The sequence below is a fragment of the Choloepus didactylus genome, chromosome 4 (assembly GCF_015220235.1).
Source record: "Choloepus didactylus isolate mChoDid1 chromosome 4, mChoDid1.pri, whole genome shotgun sequence".
NCBI classification, from domain to species: domain Eukaryota; kingdom Metazoa; phylum Chordata; class Mammalia; order Pilosa; family Megalonychidae; genus Choloepus; species Choloepus didactylus.
In genome coordinates, this window is record NC_051310.1 from 138,665,525 (window position 1) to 138,677,818 (window position 12,294).

The 12,294-nt window shown below is 45.6% G+C and overlaps 1 protein-coding gene across 8 annotated transcripts in view; it reads right to left on the reverse strand.

The window, feature by feature from the left end:
• Positions 1-1,552: 1,552 nt before the first annotated feature.
• STARD9 (StAR related lipid transfer domain containing 9) overlaps positions 1,553-12,294 on the reverse strand; it is a 160,612-nt gene continuing 149,870 nt past the window's right edge. For 6 of the 8 annotated variants that reach the window (XM_037834177.1, XM_037834176.1, XM_037834178.1 and 3 more), the window contains 7 exons: positions 4,387-4,504; positions 4,077-4,198; positions 3,763-3,827; positions 3,417-3,619; positions 3,084-3,163; positions 2,714-2,872; positions 1,553-2,173 (listed from right to left, as the gene is read on the reverse strand). In XM_037834177.1, coding sequence (XP_037690105.1) covers positions 2,072-2,173; positions 2,714-2,872; positions 3,084-3,163; positions 3,417-3,619; positions 3,763-3,827; positions 4,077-4,198; positions 4,387-4,504 — 849 coding nt within the window. In that variant the 3' untranslated portion in view covers positions 1,553-2,071. Of the gene's footprint in view, positions 2,174-2,713; positions 2,873-3,083; positions 3,164-3,416; positions 3,620-3,762; positions 3,828-4,076; positions 4,199-4,386; positions 4,505-12,294 lie in introns of those variants that run through there. The other 2 variants (XR_005216474.1, XM_037834179.1) reach the window with 2 other exon arrangements.

Genomic DNA, 12,294 nt, shown 5'->3' on the forward strand with positions numbered 1-12,294 from the left:
ATCAAGGGGGAACTTAACAGAAATGCAAATCCTTAGGCTCCACCTGAGACCTACTGAATCAGGAACTCTCAGGTGGGGTGCAGCAGTTGGCTTGTAACAAATCCTACAGGTGATTCTGATGCACACTCGAGTTAGAGAATCACCGATCCAAACCAAAATTTGACTTCATTAAATAATCATTTAGAGCTGGATCCCTGAGTTATCCTTTCACACATTTGCATTTTTCTACAAGATCAACTTCAGTTAATTTTCTTTAGATTGCTGACTGATTATCAGGTCTGGTGTGTGGTTTCTCTTGGTTACCCAAAAATTCAGATTCCCATACCTGGTTGTGACTCAGAAGCTCCAGATGTCCACACCAAGAACCTTCCTTTTGAAGAGCGTCCTTCCAGGGGCTTGTGGCTGCTGACAGCTATGGCAAAAAACTGTCAGGGAACCCTCACTTGTGTTCATATTTGTGCTTCAGCTGGCAACAGCTGGGTGATTAATCTGATAGTTTGAAACTGGGACACTTGTGTGGGTATTTGCCATCATGATTCCCAGTTAAGTTCAGCTGAGTTCAAACACATACTTAGGCTATTCTGGGGTAGTGTTCACTAAAAACAAGTACACATAGGACATTTAATTGGCCAGTGTTCAGAACTTTTTTGCTCAATAGTTCTTAGTAAAGAGATTTATATGGAAAGGGCTGGGGAGTACATAAATAAGGTGTTGAATATATCAAAAGTTACCCAAAAGTTTAACCAAAATATAAATAAATAAATATATATATATATATATAGAAAAGTTTAAAAGGAATTTTAAAAACCTTCAATCAATAATACATACATAAATTTAAAAAAACCTGCAAACACTTTTAGAAAAATCTCTGCTACACTATATAGGAATTTACCTTTTACCATATCTTCTCAATCCCTTTATAGTTATCCTCCTCCACCAAAGATTTTTGGCACCAGAGCTGAAGATGGAAATCTCCCATGCCCCACCACTTCCAGGTGTCCATACAGACTATCCAGAACTCAAGTTCAGCCAGGCTAAGGTACAAAAAAAACCAAGCCTATTCTCCATGCCATCCTAGAATAGCATTGTCTGGAATGCTCAAGAGACCACTGAAGGCTGAGATCAAGACTCTGAATGAGGTGAGGTAAAGTATGGAATTGAGCTTCCTCCTAACAAACCACTTAACTCCTAGGAGTTACATTTATCTTCTCTCCCATCTTCAAATGACACTTTTTAATCTTTTTAAAATTCCTCCTGCACTGTTAGCAGCCAGCATCTGCCTGCCACCCCAAATCTTCTTCAAAAAGGTAGGCCCCCACCCTGACCTGACCCCAAAGCTGTCCTACCTGCTCCTCAGAGTGGCTACAGTGGTGTGTGTGCGCGGGGAGGGGGGGGGGGACAAAGGCAGAGATGTCTACATAACAGAGCATGCGCAATTCTCCTGACTATGTTGTAGAGTCAAATGTCCTCTCTTATGAGGGGAAAAATGCAAAAGTTAATAAAACATTACATTCTGCAAAACTTTAAGAAGAAGTAAAAAAATTTGAATCACTTTTCTGGTTAGTGCAGCTGTTTTTTAAAACCCTTTTTCTGTTCTGGTATTGTTAACACTCCATCCCACAGTGGCGCTGAATGCTGGAGGCAGATTCAGAACGGAGTCTCAGCCTATGGCTGCTTGCTTTCCTACCAGCCCAAGGGCTGGCTGAACTAAGGAAGCACCTTGCCAGAGCACTGCAGTCCCCTTCTTCTGCAGGATGTGCCCAATCCCGGACCTTGAGCAGCTGTATGGCGTGAGGTGAGAAATCTAAAAGGTGAACTGAGCTTCCTACACCCTGGACGGCCAGGACCAGGAGCTCAGACCCCTTGCTCTGCAGTGGTGCCAGCTGTGACCAAGGATTGATGGGCTTTGCTGGCAGCTCTAGGCTGAGTGCTGTCTGCCCAGCAGGTTACAGCAAGTAGCCTTGGCTCTTCTTGCATCAGGGTAGAGAGAGTGACAAGTTGCTGCCACAGCAGCGTCCCTCCGGAGTGTCCTGGGCCTGCATCTCAGCAGCACCTTCATGACAGTGAGATGCTAGCTACCAAGGAAGGAAGCCAGTCTGGCTACAACCAGTGGCTGCTGTTTGATAAAGGAGTTCAGGAGCTGAGGGGGGAAGCCTGGAGCACCAAGTTCTACCTGAAATAAAGCAGAGAGGAAAGCATTAAAACTGCAAACAGACCTCAGAACACAGGTCAGGGCACACTGCAACTACAAGTAGCCACTGCAGAATGTCGAGAGACAAGCTCCTCAGACTGGCTGCTGTTCTGGAGCTTACAAGCCCCTGGGCCCTGCTGTTCAGATCTAAGCATCGGCTTTCACAGAGACCTTCCAAGGACAGAGGTCAAGTCAGGGGGCTGAAAGTCAAACAAAATGGGTCATTCTCTCTGCTCTGCTGCGTTTACTGCTTTTGCCTTGCAATGGCCCATCCATTTCATAAGGACATGAGGAACAGCCACAGGAGGTCAGTTGCTGGGCTCTGTTAACAGCAGCCTCAGAAAAGACTAATAAACTGTCTCATTCCTTCCTCTTGGATTCCCCCCTGACTCCCCAGCAACTGCTGACCCAAGAAGCCCTTAAGTCTCTCAAAGGATCTTCCCTTAGCAGCTGACAAAAAAATCCCATCAGGCCTTGGAGTCAAACTGGCCTGCTGCAAGGCTGACTGCCGGGGTGCATCACCTGGGACAAGAAGATGACTCTGGTGATCTCCTGCCCATTCACAGTGAGTGGCTGCAGGATCCAGGCACTGGGCAGGATCTCTCCACGCACCATTTCTCTGCTAGGCCTTGGCATGGAGGCATCATACACAGACTGAGCTGCCATGATGGACAGATGGCCCTGGTGACAGAGACACAGCAGTCATGCCTATGTGATATGAATGACTCTGAGACAGGCTCAAATGCAGTATATCCTGGAAGGCAATATTGGGCCAGCCTTTAAATCACCCCCACCCCAGACCCACACTGCTCTTCCACCAGAGAACCTGACTCCCATGACATCACAGCCCAAGTGCTCCCCACAAGATTTTTACCACTAGCAGGGCAGGTACCTCTTTGGCTTCCACGCAGACACAACAGAAATCCCGTGGCTGCATCAGTGCACACAGGGTGGTATCGCACACCAAGTACACTGCAGGGTCAGGGTTGAGGGGGCAAGGGTCACAGACAGACACTAGTCTTAACCCTTCCCAACCCAGGATCCCTACTACCACCCCATCATTCTGTGACCTGACACCAGCTGGACCGAGCTTGAGCAATCTAGGGGCAGAACGAGCACCTGGCCTCCGAGGTGGGCTCCTCCAACCCTGCTCCTTCTGTCCCCTGGCCAGGGCCCACTAGACACACCAGGGAGCAGGCCCCATGGAAGCTGTCCCTGGGCTCACCCAGGTTGATGCTGTTGGTCACTCGGTGATGCAGCCTTGCTGTCTGGATGGGTTTGTGATACAGGGGCCATAAGGTGGGATCACTCACTGCTGCCCACACCTGAGGCAGTGGCTGGCACACCACACCTGCCCCCAGGAAGCCATGCCGAGTTGAAGAAAACACCTTGTAGTAAAGCTGCACTTCCTGCTCCTCACCCTGATATCTGGGGGAAAACAACAAAGACAGGGAAGAGGAGGGCATGAAAGATGGGTTCCAGGGGTCACAAAGGAGGAGCACAGGATGAGGGTCTCAAGGAAGCCAAGCAGAACAAGGGTTAGGACCAAGACACTGTGCAAAGACACTTACTTCCAGCCAGCTGCTGCCTGGTGCTTGAAGAGGTTGTGCAGGTTATTTGAACAAGCAGCCATTACCTGGGGACACAGGAGCCACAACCAAATCAGTGGGCACAGTATAAACTAGGGTCCAGGTTAGTCAATCCAGCTGGTGTTTACTAACTTCCACTTTTCTCAAGACGGAGAGTCTCTGAAGAAACCATATCAGACCTGATGGCCCTAATCTGCCCTCTCTTTTCCTCCTTTTTCTTCCTTCCTACCACCCACTCCTACCCAGTAGGGGTCTGCTTAAAAGAAGGGTGTGGACGAGTGGGAGTGGTTACTCACGTCAGCCATAGAAATGTCCACAATGTGCTTGGCCAAATCCTGGTAAGAGGAGGAAAAGCAGGACCCTAAGCCAGACAGGCTGGATGGAGAATAGCAGCAACTGCCCAGGGAGGCTCTGTGGCCTACAAGAAATAGGTAGGAGGTTCTGAGGTGGCCCTAAACATCAGGGCCTCAGGAAAGCAAGAGCCCTCCAGCAAGGACAGTGAGTTGGGAAGCTGACACTCTCAGGCCAGTGACTACCTAGGATCTAGCATTAGGCCCCAAAGTCCCAAAAGCAGGTAGGTGGCTAATGTCCTCACCCACCACTCACCATAGGCTGAGCTCTTCCAAGTGGACCCAGCCAGATACAGATGCCTGTTCCTTACTGCAGTGCGGCCCCACCCATCTCCTAGCCAGGGATCCCTGGCATCAGGTGAGTCTGTGTACCCCTGCAGAAGAGAGTATGTTCAGTACTGGAGCACAGGAAGAAAGAAGGAAAAAGAGTGCCATAAAGCAAACACAGAATCATCTCCCCTGCCTCTTAGGTATATCTAACAGTTTCCAACACAATGGCTCGATTGAAAAGATATCCTCTATTTGGATTATAGGAGGCTGGATGCCCCCAAGAGGTGAACATCAACCGAAATCAGTCCCTGGACAATTTCTTGTCATCCTCCAAGCCTCCAGCCCAAAAGTTACTTATAGGAGAGTTCCAACAGGGATCAGAATAAAATAGGGCCTAAGAGCACCGGGTACTCTGCCTGCCTACCAAGCCAGGAGGCAGGCAGGGTCAGTGAGCAGGAGGCCCTCTGCAACACTGTGGCAATGGGAATAAGGCCTTGGCTGGAGGCGGGATTAGCATAGGGAGCATACAGAGCCCAGACGGAAGGTGAGATGGGGAAGAAAGCTTATCTCTTGGACCCTGCCCCCAGGAGAAGCAGCTAAGCCAACGGTCTAATTACGGGCCAGATGGGGATAGTCCTGTAAATGCAACATATCACCCACCCTCACTCAGCCAGCTACTTGATGACATGACTCCTGGTCTCAGCTGAACCTAAGAGGCACCCACCATCCTCCTCTGCCATCAGCTCTTAACCTGTGAATACTTTAGCACAACCAGAAAAGGTGAACCAAGACAGTTTTGTTCCCATCCTTCTTCCCTCCTGCTGCAAGAGGGGAATGGCCTCTCCTACATCAGGCAGGTCCCTCCACCTGAGATTCAGATCTTGTGCCAGGACCTTTCACAACTGATCATTTAATTTTTCATTTGTTTCTTCCACCTCTCCCTCTTCACTGGATCCTTCCTATTAGTACTTAACATGCAAAAATTTCTCCCATCTTTAAAAACCTCCCTTGATGCTACTTTCCTCCACCACAAATCTTTGCTCTCTTGCCCTTACAGTTAAACTTCTTGAAACGATTGTCCCTGTTTGCTGTCCCTGTATCTCACTGCTCACTTCTGAGCCCACTCTCATCTAACACTGAGGCCTCACCACCTGTGCCAGTTTGAGTGTATTGTGTCCCCCAAATGCCATTATCTCTGTGGTCTTGTGTGGGGCAGAAGTTTTTGGTGCTGGTTGGATTTGCTTGGAGTGTGCCCCACCCAGCTGTGGGAGATAATTTTGATGAGATGTTCCCATGGAAGTGTGGCCCCACCCATTCGGGGTGGGCCTTTATCGGTGGAGCTATATAAATGAGCTGACTCAAAGAGGAAAAAGAGAGTGCAGCTGGGAGTGATGTTTTGAAGAGAAGCAAGCTTGCTAGAGAGGAACGTCCTGGGAGAAAGCCGTTTTGAGGCCGGAGCTTTGGAGCAGACGCCGGCTGCCTTCCCAGCTAGCAGAGGTTTTCCGGACACCATTGGCCATCCTCAGGTGAAGGTGCCCGGTTGCTGATGTGTTACCTTGGACGCTTTGTGGCCTTAAGACTGTAACTGTGTAGTGAAATAAACCCCCGTTTTATAAAAGCCTATCCATCTCTGGTGTTTTGCATTCTGCAGCATTAGCAAACCAGGACACCACCCCACCACCCCACCACCCCGCAGTGACCAAGGGCACTCTTGGTGTGCGTGTGGCTGGACCTGGTAAGCACTCCCAGTCCTCCCTCTGCTGACCTCTCACCACAGGCTCTGAATCAGCTGGGCTCTCCCTGTACTTAAGACACTCTTCCCGCTCCTCACACTCCTGCTCCCACCTGTCCTGATGATCTTCCTAGCTTCCTTTGCTGACTAATCCTCCTCAGCCATAAATTAATATGGAATTCTTGCCAAGATTCAAGCCTAGACCCTCCTTTCTCACTCTAGAATATACTCCTAGGTTATCTGACTTGCTCCTTTTGCTACACTGATGAAGTTCAAAAATAAATCTTCATATATTAAGCAATAAATACTATTAAGATACCTTAGTAGCCACATTTGGAAAAAAAATAAAATTACATCAGAGACCCATCTCCTACATGGCAAAATCATACAATGTTTCTTCTCCAACTACATTGGAATGATGCTAGAAATCAAAAACAGACTGAGAACTGGAAAATTCACAAATATATGGAAATTAAACTACACACTCAAACAACAATGGGTCAATGATGAAATCACAAAGGGAATCAGGAAATTATCTTGAGGTGAATGAAAATGAAAACACAACATATGAAAACTTACGGAATTCAGCAAAGGCAGTGCTGAGAGGGAGACTTACAGTTCTAAAGGCTTACATTAAAAAAGAAAGATCTCAAATCAGAGACCTAACCTCACAAATGGAGAATCTAGAAAAAGAAGAGCAAACTAAACATTAAGCGAGAAGAAGGAAGGAAACAAAGACTGGAGGGGAGACAAATAAAATACAGAATAGAAAAAAATAGAATCAATAAAATTAAAAATATCAATAACAACAACAAACCATTAGCTAAGCTTACAAAGGAAAAAGAGGACACAAATAACTAAAATCAGAAGTGAATGGGGGGAGGGAATTACTATTGACCCCACAAAAATAAAAAGGATTATAAGAGGATACTCTGAACAACTGTAAACCAACAAATCAAATAACCTAGATGAAATGAACAAGGTCCTAGAAACACACAGACTACTTACACTGATGCAGAAGTGTCAAGAAACAGAAGATCTCAATAGACCAATAATTAATAAAGGGATTGAATCAGTAATCAAAAATCTCCCAACAAAGTAAATCCCAGGACCAGATGGCTTCACAGGGGAATTGTACCAAATATTCCAAGAAGAATTAACTTAACAACTATCCTGCTCATACTCTTTCAAACTGAAGGGGAGTGAACACTCCCTAACTCATTCTATGAGGCCAAATAAAGATACCGCACACAAAAAAAGAAAATTACAGAGTAAAATCCCTTATGAATATAGAAGCACAAATCCTCAGCAAAATACTAGCAAATTGTATCCAACAGTATGTTAAAATAATAACACATCTTGATCAAGTGGGATTTATCTCAAGTATGCAAGGATGGCTCAACATAAGAAAATCAATTCATGTAATACATCATATTAACAGAAGGGAAAAAAACAATCATTTCAGAAAAGGCATTTGACAAAATCTAGTACCTCTTCTTCATAAAAACACTTAGGAAACTAAGAACAGAAGGAAACTTCATAACATGATACAGGGCATATACGAAAATCCCACCAATAGCATCATATTCAATGGTGAAAGACTAGAAGTGTTCCCTCCCACATGAGGACAAGACAAGGCTGCCCATTGTCACCCCTGCTATTCAACATTGCACTAGAAGTTCTACCTGGAGCTATTAGGCAAAACAAAGAAATATAAGCTATCCAAGTTGGAAAGGAAGTAGTAGAACTCCCCTATTTGCAGATGACATATTCTAAATGCAGAAAATACTGAAAAATCTACAACAAAGTTATTAGAACAAATAAAATTCAATACAGTGGGGGAGGTACATGATCAACATGCAAATTCAGTAGTGGAAGTATCCAAGTTGGCTTATTAGGGAAAGGCTGGCCTCACTTCTCTCCCAGAAAAAAAATGAGGAGTCAGGCAGAAACTGTCAGTACCAACAGATCTGGGGCCTGGTGACTGGGGGAAATGCTCTACAACACCCAGGAAAGTGTGGGACCAGGAGACAAGGAAGCTGCAGTGACAGAACATGATAAACCCTTCAGCCCCAGCTACTGGCACCCATCCCCCACTCTCAGGGCAGACAGATTCTGGTTCACAAGTATCTGGAAGGCAAGCTGTTCCAGACTGAGAGCGTAGTGGAGGTCCGCTTTTCCATGAACAGGATGGGATATAATCTAGCACTGTGCCAGCTTTTGGCCAGCGAACTTACACTGCTGTGATCATCCATGATTTAAAACCACCCTTCCCGGTGTGGCTACACGATTGTTCAGACTCCACAGGGAGATAAGAGCCTGCCTTCTGAGGGCAGAGGAGAATAGGTTACTGAGGAGTGCCATCTGCTGGCAAGCACGGAAGGAATACCACCAGAAAGATGTCTAAAAGGCTTCTGGGCAAAGAGTGACATAGGCTGGGTAGGCCAGGAAAGTGCAACCTTGTGGAAGGGAATTCATGTAAAGCTTATAGGCATCTTTACATGAACTTCTCCCTGGGATCCTGTGTAGCTGGTTTGTATCCCCTTCAGGGAACACACAAGGAAGAGCATTAACACAAATCCAATAAAAAACAAAAGCTTTCAAGGGAGGATCTAAGATGGCAGATCTCAGTGAAAAACACTAGATAAAAGACAGAAAATGCTCCAGAATACCAGTTCCAGCATTGCACCGGCTGGACAAGGTCCAGTAAATCCACAGGGACCATGCACTTGGTGAAACGGAGAGTCTGCGCTCAGAAATGAGTGACTGAGGCTGCTAGGGAAAACAGTAGCCACGCTGTGGTCGGGAGAAACCAGGGGTCGGCATTTGGAGACAGATTAGTTTAAAAACCCCAAAAGCAGCTACAGATCCAGCAGCGAGAGTATCTGGCATACACGATAGCCTTTTGCATACCCGCAGCTAATTGTCCTGGAACTAGGAAGGCAGAAGTCCGTGGAAGGGGGAAATTACCACGCCCCATAGAGCCCATCTTCTCAGCAGACTGGAAACGCTCCTGTGCAGCACCACAACCCAGAGCTTCCCTAGGGGATTGCGCTCGCTTTTGACCATTGCACGGCCTTCCCTCCGCAGACCCCCACGGAGGGCACAGCTTGGAGGCAGGGTCCCACACAGAAGTCCCAAGGGCTCTACATCAATCCCAGGGACTTGTGGGCCCGTGGCAGAGAGAGACTGTGGGGAGTCTGAGCTGAAGAATTGGGCTCATGCAACAGCTTTAAGTCTCCAGGAACAGCTGGGAAATATGAGTTTTAAAGCCGCCTTCCCTCCCTAACTGCACAGGGCACAACCCCCACCATCAGGGCTGGCTGAACCAACTACACGCGGAAGTTTGGTGCACTGATTGGAACCCCACAAGATTCAGACCCCCACTTGCCACATAGATGAAGTTGGGGAGAACTGGCTTAAGGGTAATAGGTGGCTCGGGGGCAACAACTGCTGGTAAGTCAGAGAAAACACTCCACCAAGCTGTAGCTCTGACAAATTACAGATAATTGTTCAAATAAGCCTGCATATCCTAAATGAACCCTATCAAGATAAGCAAATGCCAACAGGCCAAAAACAACAGAAAAATTTAAAGCATATGAAGAAACCAGAAGATATGGATAACCCAAACCCAAACACCCAAATCAAAAAATCAGAGGAGACAAAGTACTTGGAGCAATTAATCAAAGAAGTAATCACAAACATCAACATCATGGCACATGACATAAAGGACATGAAGAGACCCAGAAGAGCATAAAGAAAAATTTGCAAAAGTAAATAAAAAAAATAGATGATCTTATGGAAATAAAAGAAACTGTTTATCACATAAAAAGATTCTGGATACACACAGTAGTAGATTAGAAGAAGCTGAGGAAAGAATAAGCGAACTGGAAGAAGGCAGAATGGAAAGTGAAAGTACAAAAGAAAGAATGGGGGGAAAAATTGAAATGGATCTCAGGGATATGATGGACAACATAAAGAACACAAACACAGGAAATATTGGTGTTCCAGAAGGGGAAGAGAAGCATAAAGGTCTAGGAAGAGTATTCAAAGAAATTGTTGGGGAAAACTTCCCAACCCTTCCAAACAACATAAATATGCAAATCATAGACGCCCAATGAGCTCCAAACAGAATAAATTCAAACACACCCACTCAGAGACATATCCTGATCAGATTCTCAAATGCTGAAGAGAAGAATTAAGTTCTGAAAGCAACAAGAGAGAAGCAATTCACCACATACAAGGGAAGCAACATAAGACTAAGCAGTGACTACTCAGTGGCCACCATGGAGGTGAGAAGGCAGTGGCATGACATATTTAACATTCTGAAAGAGAAAAATTGCCAAGCAAGAATTCTTTATCCAGCAAAGCTCTCCTTCAAATTTGAGGGAGAGGTTAAAATCTTCACAGACAAATGCTGAGAGATTTTGCTAATCAAAGACCTGCCCTACTTCAGATACTAAAGGGAGCCTACCAATAGAGAAACAAAGAAAGGAGAGAGAGAGATGGAAAAAGGTTCAGTACTAAAGAGATCCAATATTGGTTCATTAAAGGACAATAAGAGAGAGAGGGAAAAAATATATCTGACAAACATAAACCACAGGACAGGATGGCTGCTTCAGGAAATTCCTTCACAGTAATAACATTGAATGTGAATGGATTAAACTTCCCAATTAAAAGATACAGATTGGCAGATGGATTAAAAAATATGAACCATCAATATGTTGCTTATAGGAGACTCATCTTTGACATAGGAACACAAAGCAATTCAAAGTGAAAGGATGGGAAAAAATATTCCATACAAGCTACAGCCAAAATAAAGCAAGAGCAGCAATACTAATCTCAGATAAAATAGACTTTAAATGCAAGGATGTTACGAGAGACAAAGAAGGTCACTATATACTAATAAAAGGGACAATTCAACAAGAAGAAATAACCATCATAAACGTCTATGCACCCAATCAAGGTGCCCCAAAACAAGAGACACCCAACATTGGCAAAACCGAAGGACGCAACAGATGTTTCCACAATAATTGTGGAAGACTTCAATACATCATTTTCTCCTATAGATAGATCAACCAGAGTACCAACAAGGAAATTGAAAACCTAAACAATCTGATAAATGAATTTGAATTAATAGACATCTATAGAACATTACATCCCAAATCACCAGTATATACATTCTTCTCTAGTGCTCACAGAAATTTCTCCTGAATAGATCATATGCTGGGCCATAAAACAAGCCTCAATAGGCTAAAAAAGACTGAAATTATCCAAAGCACATTCTCTGATCACAGTGGAATACAATTAGAAATCAATAACCATCAGAGACTTAGAAAATTCACAAATATCTGGAGGTTAAACAACACACTCCTAATCAGTGGGTTAAAGAAGAAATAGCAAGAGAAATTGCTAAATATATAGAGAAGAGAGACTTCCGAAAGATGGCAGTTAGGAGAGACAGGGCAAAAAAACACCTCTGTGAGAAATACTTGATAAAAGCCAGAAAGTGACCCAGAACACTAGTTCCAGCAATGCACCAGCTGGACAAGGTCAGCTAAATCCACAGGGACTGGGCACTTGGTGAAAACAGGAGCCTGCGTTCTGAAACGAGTGAGTAAGCCTGCTGAATATCCTGCAGCCATGCTGCGGTGTGGGGAAACAGTGGGTTGGCGTTTGGAGTCGGACTAGTTCTTTTTTAAAAAAAAACCAACAGTGGCTGCGGATACAGCAGCGAGAACCGCACAGTGAAGTGTGGCGGGAACAGGCTGTGGGTACGCCACAATATCCGGCATGGACGATAGCCTTTCAGGTACCTGCTGCTAACTGTCTTGGAGTGAGGAAGGCAGAGGTGAGCCAAAAGGGGGGAATAACCACGCCCCTTACAGCCATCTTCCCGGCGGGCTGGGAACACTCCTGCGCGGCGCTGGCACCACAGCCCAGAGCCGCGCCAAAACACCCAGTGTGACGCAAAGTGTTTCCAGCAACACGCACACAAGCCACAATATCGAGCGTGGAAAATAGCCTTTCTCGTACCCACAGCTAACTATCCCAGAGCTGGGAAGGCAGAGGTGTGCAAAAAGGGGGAAATTAACACGTGTCATACAGCCATCCTTTCAGCAGGCTGGGAACGCCACTACATGGCCTGGCAGCCCAGAACTT